Source organism: Pristis pectinata, chromosome 29, assembly GCF_009764475.1.
Source record: "Pristis pectinata isolate sPriPec2 chromosome 29, sPriPec2.1.pri, whole genome shotgun sequence".
Lineage (NCBI taxonomy): Eukaryota > Metazoa > Chordata > Chondrichthyes > Rhinopristiformes > Pristidae > Pristis > Pristis pectinata.
Window position 1 is genome coordinate 19952958 of NC_067433.1, and position 25738 is coordinate 19978695.

Consider the following 25738-nt stretch of genomic DNA (forward strand, 5'->3'; position numbering starts at 1 on the left):
ACTGTGTATAAATTAACTCTTGATCCTGGAGATTAAGAGCCACACCGTACTTTCCTTGTAATGTTGATATGTTAGCTTGACTCAATTTGTGTTATTCTTCGCTGAGTTACAATGCATTTTTCAGGTTCAGTTCTTGAATCCTTTCCCCTTATATCTGTACTCATTTTAAAAGAAGTGAACACTGGAACCAACACCACAGACTCTGTATCTCTTTCCACAGATGTTGCTTGACCTTGAGAATTTGCAGAATTTTGGGGTTTATTTCAGGTTTCCAGCAGCTGCAGTTTTTTGCTTTTTAACCACAGAATGGGGTTTATTATTCTGAACTGGAGCAACTAGAAACTAAATTGCTTGGGAACTATTTTAACTCCAAGATTGGAGTGATGTTACCAAAACGTCAAAACTGAATCCCAATCACCATTCAGATCCACGAGGCCTTCTGTCAGGTGGGGAATGTGACAGTCTCAGCTGAGGCAGAGAGGAACTAGACTTCCTGATTGCTTCTGATTGGATTTTCCTTCATACCCATCGTTATCCGAGAGTATTTAATGTTGTTAATTAGGTGCAGGGGCTGCTGCTGTCTGCATCTGATGAGCAATGTTTTGACATGTTTCAGGCCTTCCAAAGAGGTGATCAAATCTCCTGTCCAGGACCAAAATGGTGACATGGTTAAAAGAGTTGAGAATATGGCAATGGTTCAGGAAGGCAAGGCAATCCAAAACAATGGTGCTGGTTCTTGTTTACATAGCACTCTTCCTGGACTATACTCTGCTAACTGTTGTTGGTAAGTTCAAGTTTAATTTTACCTGAGGAATGTCAAATAAAGCATCACGTTTTGTGTTCAGCTGGAGGAGAGATAATGAACGACATTGGTGGGTCTGAGGTTCTCATGCATTAAGTGGCCAAGTCCCAGTGTAAGAGTCCACTTTCTCACATACTGAGGGATTGTTTCTCCTTTACTGAGGACTTGAGCATCTCACACTGAGGGATTGTGTTTCTCACACTGTGAAGGAGAGAAACTCATACACTGAGGAGATGAGGCTCATGCACAGGTGGTTGAGGTTTTCACACACAGAGGAATTAGACATGCTAACATATTGAGGAGCCTAAACGTCTTATGCAAAAGGGCATGAGGTTCTCACCTAGTAAGTCTAGTTTGGCAGGGGGATGGGAACTAGTGTGGCAGGGGGATGGAAACCTGAGTGATAGGTTCATTTAGTGTACAAGTAGATGCAGAGTGTAGAAAGACTGTGAGGGGAGATAGGCAGTTGAAAGGGCAAAATCGCAGTCAGTTGGATGGGCTGAAGTGTGTCTACTTTAATGCGTGAAGTATCAGGAACAACGCTGATGAACTTAGAGCATGGGTAAGAACTTGGGCACGTAAAGTGGGAACAGATGTTGTGGCCATTACAGAGACTTGGCTGTCACAAGGGCAGGAATGGCTGCTGGATATTCCGGGGTTTAGATGTTTCAAAAGGGGACAGGGACGGAGGTAAAAGAGGTGGAGGGGTGGCTTTGCTGATCAGGGACAGTATCACAGCTGTGGAAAGGGAGGACGTCCTGGAGGGATCATCGACTGAGTCAGTGTGGGTGGAAGTCAGAAATAGGAAGGGAGCAATCACTGTATTGGGAGTATTCTATATAGACCCCCCAATAGCAGCAGAGACACTGAGGAGCAGATCGGGAGGCAGATTTTGCAGAGATGCAAAAATAACAGGGTTGTTGTCATGGGTGATTTCAACTTCCCTAATAATGATTGGCACCTCCTTAGTGTAAAGGGGATAGATGGGGCAGAGTTTGTTAGGTGTGTCCAGGAAGAATTCCTGACACAGTATGTGGACAGGCTGACTAGAGGAGAGAGGCCATTCTGGACCTGGTACTAGGCAATGAGCCTGATCAGGTTTTAGATGTCTCGGTGGGAGAGCATTTTGGAGATAGTGACCATAACTCCTTGACCTTTACCATAGCCTTGGAGAGGGATAGAAGCAGACGATATGGGAAAGTATTTAATTGGAGGAGGGGGAATTATGGTGCTCTTAGGCAGGAACCTGGGAGCGTAAATTGGGAACAGTTGTTCTTGGGGAAGTGCACAGTGGAAATGTGGAGGTAGTTTAGGGAGTACTTGCATGGGGTTTTGGATAGGTTTGTCCCATTGAGGCAGGGTAGGGATGGTAGAGTGAAGGAACCATGGTTGACACGAGATGTAGAATATCTTGTCAAGAGGAAGAAAGAAGCTTACCTGAGATTTAGAAAGCAGGGATCAGACAGGGCTCTGGAGAATTACACGGTAGCCAGGAGGGAGCTTAAGAATGGACTTAGGACAGCTGGATGAGGGCATGAGAAGTTCTTGGCGAGTAGGATTAAGGAAAACCCCAAGGCATTCTACATGTATGTGAAGAATAAGAGGATGACTGGAGTGAGGGTAGGACCGATCAGGGATAAAAGAGGAAACACGTGCCTGGAATTGGAAGAGGTAGGGGAGAGACCTTGACATTTGTGAGGATGGCGTATGACAGGCTGATACGCTGGGGCATGTCAACGTGAGGAAAGAGGATGTGCTGGAACTTTTGAAAAACATTAGGATAGATAAGTCACTGGGGCTGGGCGGGATATACTGTATCCAAGGTTATTATGGAAAGCGAGGGAAGAGATTGCTGCGCCTTTGGCGATGATCTTTGCATCCTCACTGGCGACAGGAGTAGTGCCAGATAACTGGAGGGTGGCAAATGTTGTTCTTTTGTTTAAGAAAGGGAGTAGGGATAACCCTGGGAATTACAGACCAGTGAGTCTTACCTCAGTGGTGGGCAAATTACTGGAGAAGATTCTTAGAGACAGGATTTATGGACATTTGGAGAAGCATAGGCAGATTACGGACAGTCAGCATGGCTTTGTGAGGGGCAGGTCGTGCCTCACGAGCCTGATTGAATTCTTTGAGGATGTGACAAAGCACATTGATGAAGGCAGAGCAGTGGATGTGGTGAACATGGATTTTAGTAAGGCATTTGATAAGGTTCCTCATGGAAGACTTATTCAGAAAGTCAGGAGGCATGGGATCCAGGGAAACTTGGATGTGTGGATTCAGAATTGGCTCGCCGGTAGAAGACAGAGGGTGGTGGTAGATGGAGCGTATTCTGTCTGGAGGTCAGTGACCAGTGGTGTTCCACAGGGACCTGTTCTGGATCCCCTGCTCTTTGTGATTTTTATAAATGACTTGGATGAGGATGTGGAAGGGTGGGTTAGTAAGTTTGCTGATGACACGAAGGTTGGTGGTGTTGTGGATAGTGTAGAAGGTTGCTGTTGATTACAACAGGACATTGATAGGATGCAGAGCCGGGCTGAGAAGTGGCAGATGTTCAACCCGGAAAAGTGTGAAGTGATACACTTTTGAAGATCAAATTTGAAGACAGAATACAAGGTTAATGGCAGGACTCTTAGCAGTGTGGAGGAACAGAGGAACCTTGGGGTCCATGTCCATAGATCCCTCAAGGTTGCCACACAGGTCGTTAGGGTTGTTAAGAAGGCATATGGTGTGTTGGCCTTCATTAGTTGGGGTATTGAGTTCAAGAGCCGCAAGTTAATGCTGGTTAGACCACACCTAGAATATTGTGTTCAGTTCTGGTTGCCTCATTATAGGAAGGATGCGGAAGCTCTAGGGAGGGTGCGGAGGAGATTTACCAGGATGCTGCCTGGATTAGAGAACATGTCTTATGAGGAAAGGTTGAGTGAGCTAGGACTTTTCTCTTTGGAGCGACGCATCATGAGAGGTGACTTGAACTCTGTTCATCAACATTCCTTAGTGCCCGACCATTTAATGTATTTGTCCTACTCCGATATGATTTTCCAAACTTCGTAATTGTCAGGATTAAGTTCTATCTGCCAGCATTCCCCACAACTTTCCATCTGATTTATATCCCCCCATAGCCTTAGATAACCTTCCTCAGCACCACCAACTTTTGTGTCATCCAGAAACTTACGAATCATACCTGCTACAGTCATCCTGCGTTAGGAACTCGCTGGTAGAATATTAACCCCTGTGAATGTGAGAGTTTTTTTTAATTTTGTGACCCCAATCCCAACTGAATTATGGCCTCCAATTTTTAATAGAGACTGGTTGAGCTCTATAAACAGTTCTCAAAAGGTGCCAAGTTATCTAAATGTGCTAAAGAAGCTCAATGCTTAGCAGACTTTCATGTTTAACTTCTGAGGTGTTCTCCAAGGAAGTTGCTTGCCTTGGCTTGTATCTGCATCTCACCATCACCACAACTTTACTGCAGAAAGAAATCATGAGGGAAATTATGGTTAAAATCTACAACCTCCCACTCCTGACTCTGTAGGGCATCTTATGAAGAGAACCAATTATTTGTATGTAGTCATTTTCCCCTCTTATATTTAAATAATGCAACAACATATTTAGATATCTCCAGTGGAAGGTGTCTCCAAAAACCATCCCATAACTGTTGCAAAAAGCCTTTGGTTAAAGCTGTATTCTAAAGTTTCAGAGCACCGAACAAGTTTCCCACGTACTATCAAAAAAAGAAAGCTTTGCATGTAGATGGCCCCTGCCATGACCTAAAGATGCCTCACAGTAAATCATATCCACAATTGCTTCAAAAGGAAAAAGTTAAGACTGTATAACTGTTTATTCTGTAGCCAATAGAATGTTGTTTAATGTGTGTTTACAGGACTGATTTGTTTTCTATTCCAGTGCCCATCATCCCCAGTTATTTGTACGAAAAACATCAAGCAGAAATTAATACTTCAACACCACTAGAGCTGCCTCCCACACCACTCCCTGTCTTTCCCCATTCTAATGACATGAATCTTGCACTTGAGAAGAGCACTGCAGCACCTGAGACCGGGAATGAAGGTTTTGAACAGAGGAACACTACACAGGCAGCCACTCTTGACTTAAAGCCAACCACTGAAGTGACTCAGTGCAGCAGGAATGAATTATTTCTTGCAGAGGAAAATGTTCGCATTGGATTGTTATTTGCTTCCAAGGCCATTGTACAGCTCCTGGTGAATCCATTTGTAGGGGCACTGACTAACAGGTAAACGAGAAAACATTTGAACCAGCAGCAGTGAGCTGGGGACCAAGCTGCACAAAACACCAATGTGCTGTGCCATGCTCTGGTATCCCAGTATCTCGTTCCACTATTGGGCTTAAGGTCGCAGTGTCCCACACGACAGATGACCAGTTGTAGCGAAACTGCCATCCTATATGTGATTGAAGCATCCGGTTGGCCTCACTTATTTCCCACTTGCCACAATAAATGGGCAGTTCCTAAGACAGTCTTGGCTGAGCCATGGTACCTGGGAGGGAATCCACCCTTGCCTTTGTGGAAAAGGCTTCTTTACAATTCCTGTTCATTGCCACAACAGAGAATTCACAGTGCGGTGAGTTATACCTATTCCTGAGGAACTACTGCAAAGGGTTTTCAGCCATACAGCGCAGGGCTTCTTGCTAAAGGCTGTAATTCATGTCACTCTTTTCTTGGCCATTCCTCGGCTGATGGAAAAGTCTAACACAAGGTGTTGCAGCTGCTCTCCAGGCTGCTCATGGGTAGCTTCCAACCCGGCTTCTAACCAGATGAACTAAGGGTTGAAATTCACTTCTTCCTGCTTTACAACTGACACTGGTCATGTTGGTACATCCCCAAAACCTGAATCAACTGTCATCATTATTGGGTCTGAAATTTAAGAAGCCTCTGCATAAACAAACTGACCAATTTTCTCAGCCAAGATAGCAGGAGCCTGTTATAGAGTCAAAGAGTCGTACAGCATGGAAAAAGGCTCTTCAGCCCATATTTGTCCACGCCGACCAAGAGATATATTCAACCTAATCCCATTCCCCAGCACTTGGCCCATTTCCCTATAAACTCTTGTCCTCGTGCCTGTTGTATTCTGTTGTTTATGCTAGCTGTTCTTACTTCGTATAAAGTACTTGGAATCGCATTCCTACAAAGTCAGAATGTGCTACCTTCCTTGCAGTCATGAAGTTGTTGGAATACACAAAGGCGTTACCTTCACACTGAATATCCAAGGTACAATATTTAAACGTTGTCCTCATGACAACAATGAAGGTAGCAATGTGGATTCTCCTAGATCCTGAGGTCCTCATCATTCTTTGAATGAAACCTACTTTCTTTCTTTCAGAATCGGATATCACACTCCAATGTTCACTGGCTTTGTGATATTGTTTGTGTCAACAATAAGTGAGTAGACTCTTACTTGCATAATATTCAGTAGATGTTATGCATGGAACACTGCTGGATGATGATGTAGTTCATACTCTGTACTCACTTTCAGAAAACATTTCAAATGATCTTGTACAGGAGACTTTTGACCAAGCTGCAAGGTTTTGAGATTAAGGAAGATGTTTTACTCAAATTAATAAGCTTGTGGAATGAATGGAAGATTGAGCAGGGGTTCAATAGTGACAGTTCTCCAAGAGATCTTTTTTAAGGGCTGCTGCTGACCGTAATATTTTATCACCACACTGCAGTACTGAGGTCAAAGGATATACATTAGAGGACAGTGCAATGACAGAAGTGAGGCAGGATGGGGAGGACAGTGGAGGGAAGGGCTATTGAGTGTCTGGCAGGAGAACACTGATGAGTTCAGATCCTCCTCACTGCAACAATGATCTGTATCCTTCTGTGACGTGGAGGAATATGTTGCATTTTGAAAGCTCATTCATATTCTTATTCTTTCTACATGAAAATTCCATGTGTTTTCTCGTCAGTGTATGCTTTCTCAAACACCTACAGCCAGCTATTTGTTGCTCGAACACTGCAAGGAATTGGCTCATCGTGTTCCTCTGTAGCAGGTATTTTTCTCAACATTGATGACCTCCAGGTGAAGGGGTAAGTGCAAGAAGCCAGTAATAGGAGAGAAACATCAAAGGGAAGTAACTGGACAATTTCTGAGTTTGGATTTTAAAGGCTGGAGATTATAGAGAGAAGAAATGATTGAGAGATGTAAAGATTTTCAAGGTCTTAAAACAAAGTGGCAGACTGTCAAATGAACTGATTGCAATTCAGTTTGGAGAGTTTGGTATCAGAATGATATAGAACAGAAGGAAGCCACTTGGACCATTATATCTGTGACACCTGTTGGAATAAGCCGTCTAATCAGGCTCACTCACACAGAAATAGCTTTTCAGATTTCTATCATCAGCAGTTTTTCCCTCCAATAATCAATATCACTCCCTGCCTTTTCTCCATAGCTTCATGACTTTCTTTTCCCTTTTTAAATATTTATCCAATTCTTAAGTCTACCTCCACCACACAAGGGAAGCGGACTGGATTATCGGATGCTGTGTTTTGGGCAGAAGAACAAGCAGCAAGTCTCCATATATCCAAGAATGAGAACAAGATGATTGAAGGGTGGTCCCAGATGCAGAAGCAGTTTTGAAAGTTTGAGCTTTAACATGAATTATGAATTATGAAAGACCAGGATTGTGTGCTTTGTAAACAAAATCTCACATTCTTGGAAATAGAGAATCTGCTTAAGGTCAGTGGAGGTTGTAAAGACAGGATGTGAATATAGTGAGGATTATAACTGGAGCCAAAAGTAATTGGTTACACTTTTGGTTATATTTACAAAATAGAGACTTATATAACATAGGAAAAGGCCCTTTGGCCCAACTTATCCATGCTGACCAAGATGTCTATCCCAGCTCGTCCCATCTGCCTGCGTTTGGCCCATATCTCTCTAAACCTTTCCTATCCACAAACCGTCCAAATGTCTTTTCAACGTTGTAACTGTACCCACCCCTACAGTGTCATCTAGCAACTCGTTCCATATACCCACCACCCTCTGTGTAGAAAAGTTGTCCCTCATGTCCCTTTTAAATTTTCCCCTCTCACTTTAAACCTGTGCCCTCCAGTTTTAGACTCACCTACCCTGGGAAAAAGAGTGTGATCGTCCACCTTATCTCTGCCCTCTATAATGTCACCCTTCAGCCTCCTATGCTCCAGGGGAACAGAATCCCAGCATATCCAGCCTCTCCTTATAACTGAAGCCCTCCAGTTCTGGTAGAACCGTACACAATTCTCCAAGTGTGGTCTCTTCAACATTTTGTACAGTTGTAACATGATGACTCAACTCCTGTACTCAATGCCCTGACCAATGAAGGCAAGCATGCCAAATATCTTCTTCACCAGCCTGTCTACCTGTGTCACCACTTTCAGGACACTCTGTACCTGCACCCCTGGGTCTCATTGTTCTACAACACTCTCCAGGGACCTGTCATAGTTGATGATCTTGTGCCTTTCAAGTCTGATATATTTCAAGATTGACTTGCCCATAGAAGACAGAGGGTGGTGGTAGGTGGAGCGTATTCTGCCTGGAGGTCAGTGACCAGTGGTGTTCCGCAGGGATCTGTTCTGGGACCCCTGTTCTTTGTGATTTTATAAGTGTCTTGGATGAGGATGTGGAAGGATGGGTTAGTAAGTTTGCTGATGATACAAAGGTTGGTGGTGTTGTGGATAGTGTAGAAGGTTGCTGTATATTACAACAGAACATTGATAGGATGCAGAGCTGGTCTGAGAAGTGGCAGGTGGAGTTCAACCTGGATAAGTGTGAAGTGATACACTTCGGGAGATCAAATTTGAAGGCAGAATACAAGGTTAGTGGCAGGACTCTCAGCAGTGTGGAGGAACAGAGGGATCTTGGGGTCCACGTCCATAGATCCCTCAAGGTTGCCACACAGGTCGATAGGGTTGTTAAGAAGGCGTATGGAGTGTTGGCCTTCATTAGTCGGGGTATTGAGTTCAAGAGCCGCGAGGTGATGTTGCAGCTCTGTAGAACTCTGGTTAGACCACTCTTGGAGTATTGTGTTCAGTTCTGGTCGCCTCATTATAGGAAGGATGTGGAAGCTTTAGAGAGGGTGCAGAGGAGATTTACCAGGATGCTGCCTGGATTGGAGAGCATGTCTTATGAGGATAGGTTGAGTGAGCTCGGGCTTTTCTCTTTGGAGAGAAGGAGGATGAGAGGTGACTTGATAGAGGTGTACAAGATGATAAGAGGCATAGATCGAGTGGACAGTCAGAGGCTTTTTCCCAGGGCGACAATGGCTAACACAAGAGGACATAATTTTAAGGTGATTGGAGGAAGGTATAAAGGGGATGTCAGGGGTAAGTTTTTTACACAGAGAGTGGTGGGTGCGTGGAACACACTGCCTGCGGAGGTTGTGGGGGCAGATAAATTAGGGACATTTAAGAGACTCTTAGATAGACACATGAATGATAGAAAAATAGGGGGCTATGTGGGAGGAAAGGGTTAGATAGATCTTAGAGCAGGATAAAATGTTGGCACAACATTGTGGGCCGAAGGGCCTGTACTGTGCTGTAGTGTTCTATGCCCTATTGTAAGCACTGAAGGCAGTTGCTGAGTGTAGAACAGCATTCAGGCTCAGAGCAGACAAGGGGGTTGGTTGATGAGTAGAGTTCCTGAAATGGAAGGGGAATTATGAAACAGAAAAAGTGGACTACAAGGTGAGCCAACAACTACACCACAATTGGAATAATTAGAGCTGTTGTGTACATAACTTTGGAGGGAAGCAAAGTTCAGAAGTCACTGACACCAGATTGGTCCAGAGAGAATCCAGCAGTCGTCCTGAGAGTAGAAGATCAGTGAAATTGACTGAACAGAATGGAAAATTGTGGGTTGGGGGTTGGGAGGGGACAGGGTTGATGAATTCATCAAGAATGGAGATAGAACATAGAACAGTACAGCACAGGAACAGGCCCTTCGGCCCACGATGTCTGTGCTGAGCATGATGCCAACTTAAACTAATCCCTTCTGCCTGAATATGATCCATATCCCTCCATTCATTGCATATTCATGTGCCTGTCTAAAAGCCTCTTGAACACTACCATCATATCCACTTCCGCCACTACCCCAGCAGCGCGTTCCAGGCACCTAGCACACTGTGTGTAAAAAAAACTTGCCCCGCACACCCCCTTTAAACTTTCCCCCTCTCACATTAAAGCAGTGTTCTCTGGTATTCAACATTTCTACCCTGGGGAAAAGATTCAGGCTGTCTACCCTATCTCTGCCTCTCATACTTCTATCAGGAATCCCCCTCAGCCTCTGATGCTCCAGAGAAAATAATCCAGGTTTGTCCAACCTCTCCTTATAACTAATACCCTCTAATCCAGGCAGCACCCTGGTAAACCTCTTCTGCACCCTCTCCAAAGCCTCCACATCCTTCCTGTAATGGGGCAACCAGAAGTGCACACAATACTCCAAGTGCAGCCTAACCAAAGTTTTATTCAACTGCAACATGACTTCCTGACTCTTATACTCTATGCCCCTAGTGATGAAGGCAAACATGCCATATGCCTTCTTTACCAATCTATCTACTTTCATTGCCACTATCAGGAAGATATGGACTTGGACTCCAAGAACCCCGGGTACATCAATGACGTTAAGGGTCCCGCCATTAGTTGTATACTTACCCCTTACATTTGACCTCCCAAAGTGCAACACCTCACACTTGACGGGATTAAACTCCATCTGCCATTTCTCCGCCCATAACTGTAATTGATCGATATCACTGTTCCCAACTCCACCAATCTTCATGTCATCTGCAAACTTACTAACCAAGCCATCTACATTTTTGTCCAAGTCATCTATAAACATCACAAACAGCAGAGGTCCCAGCACCAATCCCTGTGGAACACCACTGGTCACCGACCTCCAGCCAGAATAACAGCCCTCCACCACTACCCTCTTGTGCTGGAGATCAAATAGGTCAGCTTATCTTCTTTCAGTCATAATATATTGTTTATCTGCCTAGTTCTGCACAAATTAAATGTAGTGTAAATTCAGTAAAATAATGAACAAAACCAAATAGTTCTACCCACTCCAACACTGCCCACTTCAACCAGCAGGATCCTGACAGAGACCAGTCAACAGTTCCAAATAATCAGGGCTCTGAAATGTGATGGAGAAGTGGTGACACACTCACTGCAGCTCTGAGGAAGATTAACATGGACAGGCAGACCGAGAATGCTACCCCATGAGGTGACCTTCCACTGCTTCTCGCTGAGGGTTAATGTTTGTGTAACGGACCGTTTCTTTCCTTGTAGGTCTGGGAATGTTGGCCAGTAATTATACTGATGACAATGAAAGAGGCAAAGCCATGGGGATAGCACTGGGAGGCGTGGCATTGGGGGTCCTCAGTAAGTAATTTACATCTTCCAGTTGGATTGAGTTGTGCACTGTTGTATTTCTAGGAACAGAAAGGACCAACTATTATTACCTGTGTTTCCTTGTAAGGGTGCTCAATAAAAAGGCACAACTTCAAGAGGGAGGGGTAGTGGGTGGGGGGAAAGGAAGGGGGAGGAAAGGATAGGGAGGGGAGAGAGGTGGAGAAGGGAAGAGGATGGGGAAAGACAAGGAGAGGAGTAGGAAGAGGGAGCTGGAGGGTGGGGAGGGAGGTGGTGGGAAAGGGGAGGGAGGGGGAGAGAGGAGGGAGGGAGAATGACAGGTAAGAGGGGAGATGGTTGGGGGGAGATTGTGAAAGAGGGATGGAGAGTAGGAATGGGAGAGGGATAAAAGGGGAGGGTGAGGAGGATGAAGTGAGAGGGAAGAGGGAGGTAGAAGGGAGGAAGGAATTAGAGACGGAAGAGGATGAGTTTCTCCACATGGTACGATTCTCTCTCAGCAAGAGGAACCGAAGCAGAGAAGGGGAACCACGAGACCACCGCCCTGCTCTGCACTCGTGCACTTTCCGAACTAATTTGTAGCACTACTAATAAGAGTGAGAATAGAATAAAGTGAATGGTCATTTTACCCCTCTGGTCCCTGCAGCTGTCTGAATGTGGATTAATTCCAGTTGTTTCATTGCTTGCAGTCGGAGCACCTTTTGGAAGCGTGATGTATGAATTTGTAGGAAAGTCATCTCCTTTCCTGACCTTGGCTGCCTTGGCCTTACTCAATGGAGGTTGGTATAATTTTGTTACATCATAAAGAGGCCTGATTTTGAGAAAGTTTTGTGGACAAAATGGCTCCTACTAAATGTTCTACTTCACCTGATTTGGCGGTTTGATAGGCAGAGGTCACCTATCCTGCAGCCTACTTCCCTCGCCACTCCCTGCATCATCCTCGCAGGAGGCAGCACTGGGTCTAGTCTAGTCTGGTCCAGAGTTTGAACCAGTTTCTACATCAGCCAGGGGTTGTTCACAATCCGATTTAAAAATTCTGCTTTTCAAGTGTGTCAGCTGGGATTCTGGGAAGACGTCATGTGGGCAGTTTCAGAATAAACACAGGGCCTGCCATTGAAAAGCAGCCTGTTAATTAATTTTATTGTACAGCCTTTGACTTTGTGCATCTCTGTCAATGTAAATAGAACACAGAACACACAGCACAGCACAGGAGCAAGCCCCTGGCCCATCATGTCTGTGCCGACCATGATACCAATCTAACTAATCCCATCTGTCTGCACATGGTCTGTATCCCTCTGTTCACCGCCTGTTCAAAATAGATTGCGTAAAATCTGATGAGTGTTGCTCTTCCCATTGCATTTACAATGAGCCAAAAAAACTGGATCCGCTCACTGTATTGTCATTGATAACCTTTCCACATGTAGTGTTTTGCCAATTATATAAATTTGAGAACGTACTAAGCGATTTCTACAAATTGGACAAGTACATTGAAAGGATCTCAGTTCTGACTCTGAAGAATACTCCTCCTATCTTCTCCTACACTGGTCACTCCCACAGGAGCTTCCCTGGATGTTCTCTGTGACACAACTAACCAGGGTCAACAACTTTGGGTTTCCACCTGAGCTGTGAAATCAGGCAGTGACGTGTACAGAGTTCAGCCCCTTTCCCTGTGGAGGAGAAACTGGCCAACAGAAGTGTCAAGCCAGCACTTGTCAGGGATGGAGAGCTGACCCCAAGTTACCTCCCCTTGCCCTGAAGGAATAATACAAGGGAAGAGGTAAAATATTTTTAAATAAGAACTATAAAATGAAGCTACTTGTTACTTCCAAATTGGCCAGTCTATTATAGCACCACTGTGTATGAGCTGCATTCTGCTTTGCCAATTGGTTGTCCTTAGTTACGTCTGTGAATCTGAAGGAGGTGACTGTAGATAGAGTCATGGATCATACAGCACAGAGGCAGGCCATTCGGCCCAATGTGTCCATGTAGAGGAATAAGGAAATGGCAGCATGCAGACTGCCTTCAGCTCCTGTCCAAAGCACAGTTTTGGATCCACATAAATAAATCGAGGGAAAAATAATCAGGAGAGATAAAGGCATATTCATTGTACCTAGAAATGATTGTAGTTTAAAAGCTCATCAAAAATAATTCATTTTAACCAACAACTCAGTTAAATAACATGCTTTATGTAGTCACTTGATGAAACTGCTAATTTGCTTTAAAATTGATTGACTGAATTCTGTGACAATTTAGTTCTCCAGCTCTGCATTCTACAGCCCACCATGCCTGCACCAGAGGTGAGTAACCAAGTCTTTGCTCCTTCCCCGTCAGCAATTTATATTTCCACTGAATCACTTAAGACAACTTGTACTTAAATACCCATCTGAAATGGTAAAATGTCCAAAGGTGATCCATACCGCACATTCTGATAAAGCATAGAAACAGACCCTTTGGCCCAACTTGTCCATGCCAATGAAGGTGTCTTCCCGAACTTGTCCCATTTGCTGGCATTTGGCCCATATCCCTCTGAACCTTTCCTATCCATGTACCAGTCCAAATGTCCTTTAAATCTTGTAGCTGTATCCGCCTCTACCACTTCCTCAGGAAAAGCTTGCTCCATGTACCCACCACCCTCTGTGTGAAAAAGTTGCCTCTCAGGTCCCCATTAAATCTTTCCCCTCTCATCTTAAACCTATGACTAGTTTTAAACTCCCCTACAGTGGGAAAAAGACTGTGGCAATCCATCTTATCTCTTCTCCTCATGGTTTTATAAAGCTAAATAAGTCACCTCTCAGCCTCCTTCACTCCAGGGAAAACAGTCCCAGCCTATCCAATCTCTCCTTCAGGCGATGTCCTTGTGAATCTTTCCTGCACCTCTCTAGCTTAATCACATCTTTCCTAATGTACGGTGACCAGAACTCTGCTGAATATTCCAGGTATGTCTCACTAACAACTTGTACAGCTGCAATATGACATCCCAACTCTTGTACTCTGTGTCCTGACCAATGAAGGCAAGCATGCCATACACCTTCACCACATTGTCTACCTATGTCACCACTTTCAGGGAACTATGTACATGTACCCCTTGGTGTCTCTTAACTACAACACTCCCTAGGACCCTGTCATTCACTGTACCTGTGTTTAACTTCTCAAAATGCATCAGTTCACACTTGTCTGAGTTAAATTCCATACTTTGCTCACCTTCCCATTTACAACGCTACAATTGTAGCCTTAGACAACCTTCTTCACCATCTACCACACCACCGACTTCAGTGACATCCACAAACATACCGATCATGCCCACATACATTCTCATCCGAATATGATTAACAACAGCGGACCCAGCGCCGATCCCTGCGGCACACCACTGGTCACCGGCCTCCAATCTGAAAAACAACCCTCCCCTACCACTCTCTGACTCCTACCACCAAACCAATTTTGTGTCCAATTGGCCAGTTCACCCTGGATCCCATGTGATCCAGCCTTCTGGATCAGCCTACCATGCAGGACACAGCAAAAGCCTTGCTAAAGTCCATATAGACAACATCTACGCCCTGCACTCACCAATCCTCTTTGTCACCTCTTCAAAAAACACAATCAAATTCAAAGGACACAATTTCCCACGCACAAAGCCACACTGACTATTCCTGATCAGTCCTTGCCTTTCCAAATGCAGATAGATTCTGTCTCTCAGAATCCCCTCCAATAACTTGTCCACCACTGATGTTTGGCTCACCAGCCTGTAGTTCCCTGGCTTGTCCTTGCAGCCCTTCTTAAATAAAGGCACAACATTAGCCGCCCTCCAGTCTTCCAGTGCCTCACCCATGGCTAAGGAAGATATAAAATTCTCTCCCAGGGCTTCTGCAATTTCTTCCCTTGCTTCCCACAGTCCTAGGATACACTTGGTCAGGCCCCAGGGATTTATCCACCTTTATGCACCGCAACACCACCAACATCTCCTCTTGTGATGTTTCAGGACATCACTGTTCTCTGCCCTGAATTCCCCAGCTTCCATGACCTAGAACCATAGAACCATAGGACAATACAGGACCTTCGGCCCACCGTGTTGTGCCGACCTTTAAATCATGCCTAAGACTATCTAACCCCTTCCTCCCACATATCCCCCTATTTTAAATTCCTCCATATGCTTATCTAACAATCTCTTGAACTTGACCAACGTATCTGCCTCCACCACCACCTCAGGCAGCACATTCCATGCACCAACCACTCTCTGGGTGAAAAACCTTCTTCTGATATCTCCCTTGAACTTCCCACCCATTACTTTAAAGCCACTTGTATTGATCATTGGTGCCCTGGGAAAGAGGTGCTGGCTGTCCACTCTATCTATTCCTCTTAATATTTTGTATACCTCTATCATGTCTCCCCTCATCCTCCTCCTCTCCAATGAGTAAAGCCCTAGCTCCCTTAGTCCCTCCTCATAATCCATACTCTCCAATCCAGGCAGCATCCTGGTAAATCTCCTCTGCACCCTTTCCAACACTTCCACATCCTTCCTACAATGAGGCGACCAGAACTGGACACAGTACTCCAAGTGTGGTCTAACCAGAGTTTTGTAGAGCTGCATCATTACCTCGCGGCTCTTAAACTCGATCCCACGACTTATGAAAGCCAACATCCCTTAAGCCTTCTTAACTACCCTATCCACCTGTGTGGCAACTTTCAGTGAACTGTGGATATGAACCCCCAGATCCCTCTGCTCCTCTACACTGCCCAGAATCCTGCCATTTACCTTGTATTCCACCTTGGAGTTTGTCCTTCTAAAGTGTACCACATCATACTTCTCCGTATTGAACTCCATCTGCCACTTGTCAGCCCAGCTCTGCATCCTATCAATATCCCTCTGCAAGCTTCTACAGCCCTCCACACTATCCACAACACCACCGACCTTTGTGTCATCTGCAAACTTGCTAACCCAGCCTTCCACCCCCTCATCTAAGTCATTAATAAATATCATGAAAAGTAGAGGTCCCAGAACTGATCCTTGTGGGACACCACTATTCACAGCCCTCCAATCTGATTGCACTCCCTCCACCACAACCCTCTGCTTTCTACAGGCAAGCCAATTCTGAATACACACAGCCAAGTCTCCCTGGATCCCATGCCCTCTGACCTTCTGAAGAAGCCTTCCACGTGGAACCTTGTCCAATGCCTTACTAAAATCCATGTAGACCACATCTACTACACTACCCTCATCAATCTTCCTGGTCACCTCCTCAAAGAACCCTATCAGGTTTGTGGAACATGATCTTCCCTTCACAAATCCATGCTGGCTGTCCCTAATCAGTCCATGATTCTCTAAATGCTCATAGATCCTATCTCTTAGAATCCTTTCCAACAGCTTGCCCACCACAGACCTTCTCCATGATAAATACAGATGAGAAGTATTCATTTAAGACCTCACCCATCTCCTATGCCTTCACACACAGACAACCACACTGATCCTTGTGGGGACCTATTCTTTCCCTAGTTACCCTTTTGCTCTTAATATAATTATAGATTCTCTTAGGATTCTCCTTCACCTGATGTGTCAAGGATATCTCATTTCCTCTTTTTGTCCTCCTGATTTCCTTCTTAAGTGTACTCCTGCATCACTTACACTCCTCGAGGGACTTGCTTGACTGATACCCGACATGTGCCTCCTTGTCTTTCCTGACCAGAGCCTCAATATCCCTCAACAGCCAGGGTTCCTGCCAGCCTTGCACTTCACTCCAACAGGAACATGTTGGCCCTGGACTCTCCCTATCTCAATTTTAAAAGCCTCCCACTCGCCAGATGTCCCTTTACCTGCTAACAGCCTCTCCCAATCGATCTTTGCAAGTTCCTGTCTAATGCCATCAGGCACTGATCTATTAGGACAAAGAGATCAAAAGCCTGATTAATGAGATAGTTATTAAGGAGTACATTAAAGAATGAGAGCAGTGAAGTGGTACAGAAACTTAGCGACAGAATTTCAGAGCTGAACACCTTGGCAGTAGAAGGCACGTCTACCAATGGGAATGTGAAGAAAATCAGGGAGCCACAATAAACCAGAACTGGAGGAATGTTCTTGGAGTTTACAGTGGGAGAGGCTACACAGAGAGGAAGGAGAAAGGCATGGAGTGAACAGAACACAAGTTTCATCGTTTTAAATTTGAGGCATTCTTGGACCAAGAATGGAAGACCAAAAAATCCTTTTGTTTTTAACCTGTTAAGCTCTCTAAGATGCTTACTTTATATTATAGGGTCTTGACCCAAAATGTTGACCATCCCTTCTCCTCCACAGATGCTGCCTGACCTGCTGAGTTACTCCAGTGGTTTGTTTTTTGCTCCAGATGACAGCATCTGCCGTCTCTTGTATTTCCATTTTGAAAAATGAGATTGATATATATAGAAAAGCTCCGGGATCTTGGAAGATTATTTGGTGGGCAGGGTAGAGTGAGAAAGAACACAGTGGAAATCCCAATTTGAGGAGTTGAATATTGAATGTTAAAATTCTGGATCTACTTACACACTGATCTCACTCCTTCCATCTACTCTGCTCAGAACTAGTTGTTCCACATCCCGAATTTGACAAACAAAGTAAGTAATATAAGTGAGGTTCAGCCAAGGAGGTCACTCAATTCTATTTCAGCATGGAATTTACGTTTGAAAGATCTGTTCAGTATTTTAACAAGATATCCATTACTTCAGTTCTGGAACTTGCCTTCATCTTGTTAATGCTACAATCAGCTTTATGGTTCATTATAAATTAGTTGCTTCTAGGGTTCTTCTATCAGAATTCAAACTACTAATTGTCCTGTTCAATGTCCTGCAGGTTTACCTGGCAGCCCTTCTCACTGATATTTCTATGCTATGGTTACAGAGTCAAAAAGGCTCATCACTCCTAACACTGCTAAGAGACCCCTACATTCTGATCGCTACTGGTAAGTCGATCACTTCTTTGTGCACTCACCACACAATTGAGATTTATTTACAACTTTTTCAGTTTTTTTTGAAAATGTTAGCTTATCTATCTGTTGCTTGGTTATCGATTTACAGGAAACCTAGTTTCCAAGATACTGTGTAGCTACCTCTGTTCAGTTATAAAGCACAAACGTTAATCTAGGAAAATGACCGGGACCTTGTACAAACACTTGTTTGTACCTGTGTCTCAGACCTATGCATTGCATATGGCAGTTTCAGAGACTGTAGCACCTAGATTAACAAAAGTAAAGGTTATGATAGTGTAGTGATTACCTGCTCTATTCCAAGCTCTGTCTGTGGGAAGAGATTACCAGACAGGCAGAGGAAAAGATTCAAGGACATCCTCAAAGCCTCTTTGAAGAAATGCAACAACACCACTAATCACTGGGAATCTCTGGCCCATGGCCGCTCTAGGTGGGGTAAGGAGTATTGGCGGTGGTATAGAGAATGGTAAGGCCTTGCATTGGGAGCCCACAGCTATGGAAGGAGCAAACCAAAAACTACCCATCCACCTGTCCTATTGGCCACCACCTGCCCCATTTGTGGAAGAGTCTGTGAAATGCATACTGGCCTTGTTAGCTTTCTCAGAGCCCAGAGTGGAAGTAAGTCATCAATCCTGAGGGGCTGCCTAAGAAAAGGACGGTGCCACTGGACTAATAATCCACAGATCACAAAGTTTAATTGACCAAAGAGCTGCCAAATTGTTGTAAACCCCATTTGGTACATTGAAGTCCTGTAAGGAAGGAAACTTGTCATCCTTAACCCAGTCTGGCCTCCATGTGATTCCACTCCCACACCAGTGAGGCTGACTCTTAACTACCACCTTCTGAAGTGACCCAGTAAGGTGCTCATTTGTACAAACAGTAAGTCAAGGAATGAAACGCACCAATAGCTTTTCAGGGCAACGGATCACGGATGGGCACTGAACACCTGCCCAGACAGCGATGCCAAGAATGAATTTTTAAAAAAGATACAAAATAAGAGAATGAATTTTTTTTCAAAGAGTTAGATCAAAGAGCAATAGGGCTGAACATAACTATAATCCAATCCACAATATCGCTGTAGGCTGATACTTTTACTTGTAAAATACCAGACTTTCTCTAAGGTTTAAAATTCTTTGAAGCTCAGTTCTTCCTTGAAAGTTGACTATTTCTGCAGTCCTTTGGGCTCCATAAATGAAACTTGTTCCAGTATAAATGCAGGTATGTCAGTGCTGAGACACTTTCACATGATCTGGAACTACTGATGTACCCTATGGAGTACATATTTGGTGAAAGTGAAGGGACTAGTCTGGCTTCTGCAACGTTCCGTATGTGTTCAGGCTTTCAGCACAGATTTGTCACATGCACATCCAGGTGTACGAATTCATGGGTGAGGTTGTGTTTTGTTTTCTTGAGGATCCCTGTGCTTCTCAAACATGGCCATCGCTATGCAGGAGCAGGCACTGCCGATCTGGATGATGAAGACCATGTGTTCACCTAAACTGCACCTGGGTATGAGATTGTTAACACTATCTACTATTTGACTTGGTAACATATAAGATGGATGCACACTGAACTTCCTCCAACTTTCTCATTTAGGTTAACCCAGGTTTGTTTCTCCTGATAGGTCTGGTCTTCCTGCCATCCACCATTGCCTACATGCTGGGCACAAATCTCTTCGGTGTTCTTGCCAACAAAATAGGCAGGTAGGAACAGTCGCCAACTGGGTCAGACATTTTTTTACGGTGTCATAGTTAACAAACAATAACTTATCCAATGCAATATATAACCACTATATTTAAGGTGCCAGAATCACTACAAATGAATGCCCCTCAAAATGCATCTAAATACTTGTGGTGCACTTTAGGATGTCTTGAAATTGGGAAGGCATTATATAAATTTATGTCGCGTCTTTATAATTCTGCCAAATGACAAATAGAAATGCGATATTTGTACAATCTTGCTTTAAGAGATCACCCTTGCAGTTTTCTCCAGTTGAATCCAATGTGCATTGATAGATTGCTGGTGCTTGTGATACCTGCAGCTGCCAACTCGTTAATTGGTGTTAAATGATATGAAGATGACTGAAAATAGACCGGTGTGGGTACAAATAGAGCGGCAGGGAAGAAATCGGGGGGAAGGGGAAAATCAGGGGAGGGAAGGGTTAAACAGAGCAGTGCTGTGCGGTGGGGCCCTCCATGTTATGGAACTGCCCAGTCAGGCCCTGCCACGGAGGCCATGGAGCCATGTTATAGCACTGAGGGATACGGATGCCGTAACATTTATCAGTTCAGATTCTCTGCAGAAAAGAAAAACATAGAATCAATATGGGGGATGCAGTGATAACGGGGGACTCAATGTCCCTGCTGGGAAAAATATATCACATTGGGCCAACAGCCCTTGTTTAACAGTGAGTGAAAAACCTTCTGTTGGTTAGTCAGAAACACCTGCTGCACACGTCAATGATGTCGTCATGTGCAGGAGGTACGACAGCAGAATGATTTCTGAGCTGGGAAGGAACTGAGACAGAAAGTGTGTGGTCTAATTTCCCAAGAGGTGGGACACCCACCATAGATGGGTGCAAACATTTAAAAACCTGCAGAAAATGTTTGTACAAATTATGCATGAAAAATAGGCTCAAGTGTTTTTTGTTGTCTAATCTTGTTTTTAAATCTTATATTTACACAGAGCCATCAACAATAACTTAAGACAAAATACGTTGTAAAACAATTGTCAGAATTAGAATCAGATTTATTATCACTGATTTATATGACGTGAAATGTGTTGTTTTGTGGCAGCAGTACAGTGCAAAGACATAAAATTACCATAAATTACAAAAATAAATAAATAGTGCAAAAAAAATGAATAACGTGGTAGTGTTCATGAACTGTTCAGAAATCTGATGGCGGAAGGGAAGAAGCTGTTCCTAAAACGTTGAGTGTGGGTCTTCAGGCTCCTGTCCCTCCTCCCCGATGGTAGTAACAAGAAGAGGGCATGTCCTGGGTGGTGAGGGTCCTCAGTGATGGATGCCACCTTCTTGAGGCACCACCTCTTGAAGATGTCCTCGATGGTGGGGAGGGTTGTGCCCGTGATGGAACTAGCTGAGTCTACAACCCTCTGCAGTCTCTTGTGATCCTGTGCATTGGAGCCCCCATACGAGGCGGTGATGTAACCAGTCAGAATGCTCTCCACCAGACATCTATTTGCAAGACCCTTGTAATTGTGTTTAATACAATATGTAAAATGACCCAGGTGATAAGGGAGATATCAAAATGCTAATCAAAATTGCTTAGGGAGAATTTTAGATCAGAGAAACAGAGAAGCAGAGATTTTTTTGTTAGAAATTCCAAAATTTAGAAGCAAGGTGGGTTGATAAAAAAACTGGGAGCTGGGGATATATGAGGTCTGAATTCAAGGAAGGCAGGGATCTCAGAGGGGAGAAGGGCTGGAGGGAAAGGCAGAGTAAGGTGGGGGCAGCAATGAGGGTGGAATAGAACTTGGCATCGATTCAGAAATGGACAGCTACTAAATGTATGTCATCACTCAGACGCAAATATAAAATTAATTCAATTCAAAACCATCCCAGTGATTCACAAACTGGTTTTATATAGCTCATAGAGATATTAAGGTTGTGGTCCAACCAAGCAAAGGTATTCCAGTCTTAAATGATGAAATTAGTTAACATTTAGGTATAAATTTCCTCACATCCTTATTCTCTCTGTATTGAAAGGTGGCTGTGCTCCCTGATTGGGATGGTGATTTTAGGGATCAGTATGATCTTGGTAAGATGTTCATTTTGTTTCTTTTTGTACTTTATGCAAACTTAAGCTCTTACTGAGTGCTTGCTTTCCTTGATACTAACACGAGTACCCTTTGTGCCCTAGCATCCTTTTGCCACTAACATTTTTGAGCTGATAGCACCTGGCTGTGGAGCCGGCCTCGCTATAGGTCAGTAGGACAAAAATGATGAATGCATGTGTAACCAGGGTCGGACAAGAGGCAGGGTCAGTTACTCTTCAAGCCTCAGTATGTGACGTGGATTATGGTTTGAGCTATGTCTTTCATCTAACGTGGTGGTGGGATGTATTTGAGCAACTTGCCAATCATTGTGACACAAGCATTTTGGTGAACCATAGGTTTAATCATGAACTGATACTTTTCATGGTTTAAAACAGTCCTTTCAACTAGATCTCAGCTTGTGTTATAAAGAAAGGGAAGATGTAAAGATTGGGCACAATTCTCCAGAAGCCAAAGCTATCACATGCCCAATAATTTAATTCAAACTGAATCCTAGCACAGTCTATTTCAAACTATCAACGAAGTTATGTATGAAGCACAGAGGTGAAACAGGCCCATGCCTCTCCTGAACAATCACCACGTACAGAGGGCATGGGTGAAGGCCTGACCACAATCCCACACACATAGGTTGCTTAAAGCTGTTGGGTTTTTGAGGCTACAAGTCCTCCACCCCATATCTATTACTGAAGGGGCTTTCCATTACTGTGAAACTGAATGTTTCTAACATCAGATCTTTATGGAAAATACTTCTGTAACCTTCATTTTGAGTGTACCTTTTCCATTACTGTGAAACTGAATGTTTCTAACATCAGATCTATATGGAAAATACTTCTGTAACCTTCATTTTGAGTGTACCTTTTGATATGAGCAGGGATGATCGATTCTTCGATGGTTCCCATAATGGGCCACCTGGTGGATATTCGTCACGTGTCAGTGTATGGAAGTGTGTTTGCCATCGCTGATGTGGCACTTTGTATGGGATTTGCTATTGGTGAGTCAATATCCACATTTTCTTGACTGTACAGCTCAGAAAGAGGCTACTTATCCAATCGTAACTACGTTGGCAAAAAATGGAGCTATTTAGGTTACTCCCTTGGGTTGTAAACAAGTCCTCTCTCTTTTCAAAGAGCTGGGCTGGGCTATTATCTCTTGCAATCGACATCTGCATGATGTTAACCTTTACGTGGTCCCCCCCCCACCCCGCCACACCTCACTCCTACGGTCCCCCTTTCTCAACCAACGCTGTCACTCTGCTCCTGCTTCTTGTTCTCTTGGAGCATCGTTTACTCTTCATGTTTGAGCCAAGGGAACTGATGTCATCCATTAAAGCTCAGAATGGAGCCATTGCCTTGGATGTCAATTGAAATTGTACCACCATCCAAAGGCATGTTTGCTAACCCAACTCTATAAAGGCCTGAAGGATTGCTTAAGTGTCCACCTGCACAACTGGCATGTGCAGATATTTAGTTTTGTTTGCAAATTTAACATGTTTTCAATTAGAAACTGCATTTCTCAATCACTGGTATTACTCACCTTAGTACTTTACTCCATCCCCAAGGTGATACCATATAATTCATAAATTACACAACAATTTATAAAGTATCATCAACAAGAACAAGAGCAGGAGGTCCAAGCGAACTATGTCATCTGCAGGTCTCCCTCCTGCAAACAATCCTGACTTAGAAAGACACAGCCATTCCCTTGTCTTTGGGTCTAAACCCCAGAACTCCCTACCCAATAGCAGTGTGAGACCACCTTAATTAAAAGTCTTCTCTGTGGGATCTTGTGGCCTTCTGGAAATCAAAATATTAAAGAAACTTCTACCATTCAATCTCAGAAAAAGTCAAGGAGTTCCTGCCCTCAATAGACAGATTAATGTAATTTGAAAACATTGGCTGTCACAGTTTAAGGATTAATAATTTTATATTTACCAACTAGGGCCCTCGCTTGGAGGTGCTATTGTCAAAGCAATTGGATTCCAATGGCTAATGTTCATCATTGGAGTCATCAACATATCCTATTCTCCACTCTGTATCATCTTAAGGAAGCCACCTGTCAATGAAGAAAAAATGGTAAGAGATTTTAAAAAAGATCACTAGAAAGATAGAGGCCCAGTGTATCATCCACAACAGAACAGTACTTGCACATTTTATGTCCACAGATATATTTGGCTCGGGGGAGATAGAAAGGATCAAAGGTAGAGACAGGGTAGGGGAATGCATGGAGGATCAGTCTGCAGAGAGGTGTGGTGAGGAGTGGGAGGGGAGAGGGAAGTCAGAGAAGGAATCAGGTGAGGATCAAGCAAAGAAGCTATTGGAGAAATCAAGGTTTAGTGAAGAGGATAAGAGCCACCTGCGGAGACAGTATATGGGGAAGGAGGCACTGGCTCTGGGGGCAAATGGGTGAGGTATATAACGAGCACTAAGGGAAACAGTGAATGCTTTGGACTCGTTGGCCGAGACTAGAAATGGATGGGCCCCTATAATGATGACACTCTAACTTGTGCAGGCCATGTTTGCACAAGAATATTGTACAAGTAATGGCAAAACATGCATTACATGCTAATTATGTCACTTGCATGCCAAATAAGTTCATGTGCATTGTATGCATGGAGGACCCAGAACAAAGGGGCAGGCAAGGTAGTGTAGTGGTTAGCATAACACTATTACAGTGCCAGCGACCCGGATCCAATTCCGGCCACTGTCTGTAAGGAGTTTGTACATTCTCCCCGTGTCTGCGTGGGTTTCCTCCGGGTGCTCCGGTTTCCTCCCGCATTCCAACGACGTACGGGTTAGGAGCTGTGGACATGCTATGTTGGCGCCGGAAGAGTGGCGACACTTGCGGGCTGCCCCCAGCACATTCTCAGTAACGCACAAGGATGCATTTCACTGTGTTCGATGTACATATAACTAATAAATAAATATCTTATCTGATATCTTATTTTGGAAGGTGTTGTGCCACCGCACTAACGGGGTTTTTGATCAAATTCAACCACGTAATATACAATGCTGAGCTGCAGAATAGAATTTGTAGCTCATCATGGAGCTATCCCATTACTGTTTCTAGGATGTTTGTGCAAAGTCACTGTTGCATTTATATTCTAAAAGTATTTAATTATCTATGAAATTCTTTGTGAAGTCTGGGACAGTAAACATGCTATAGAAATGCACATCCTTATTTCTGAGAAGGACCAGATCCAGGGGGTTACAGCGATTGAATTGTTGTGTGTGGTATTGATGTATTACCAACAAAAGATCCTTACTTTACTTTTTATAAAAACAAGGTATTAACCAATTTATCTTAAATGGATTAATTATGTCATCAAACTAAGCCAAAGAGGTTTCACGGTATGTCAAGCATTTGTGTGCTGATGTTGGACAGTATTTCAAAGGTAATCCTTTTGCTTTTATTTACAGATGATTTTGAACCAGGACTCTGCTGCAAATGCCAGTTTTTACACTTCTGAGAGGTTTGGGCAAGAAATCCTGATGACAGAAGCCAAAAGTAAAGAAATAGGGAGCAGAGAATAAATTCAGAATGATGGGTGATACACTGATGGTCAGACAAAGGCTGTAACACTCCTCCGCCATCGCTGTCAATAAAGCCATGCCACAGTTCTGTTCAGTGTCTCAAATGGCCAGTGTGTATGACAGAGCACAATGTGGCTACACAGATACCATTTATACTTGAAATGACAGTGAAACATCAGAGTACAAAGGTCCAAAGCACACAAACAGGATGCAACTTTTTCCTCCCAACTATCCTCTTCATCCAACTCATCAACATATCCTTCTACTCCTTTTTCCTTCATTTGTTTAT

The 25738-nt window shown here is 43.9% G+C and overlaps 1 protein-coding gene across 1 annotated transcript; it reads left to right on the forward strand.

The window, feature by feature from the left end:
- Positions 1-723: 723 nt before the first annotated feature.
- LOC127584177 (chromaffin granule amine transporter-like) lies at positions 724-25449 on the forward strand. The gene is made up of 15 exons (XM_052040758.1): positions 724-784; positions 4706-5051; positions 6157-6215; positions 6746-6829; positions 11100-11192; positions 11867-11956; positions 13431-13474; positions 18040-18100; positions 19538-19633; positions 19749-19827; positions 21852-21903; positions 22006-22069; positions 22791-22910; positions 23858-23991; positions 25336-25449. The coding sequence occupies exons 1-15, from the start codon at positions 724-726 to the stop codon at positions 25447-25449; spliced, it is 1497 nt and encodes a 498-aa protein (XP_051896718.1).
- The last annotated feature ends 289 nt before the right edge of the window (positions 25450-25738 follow it).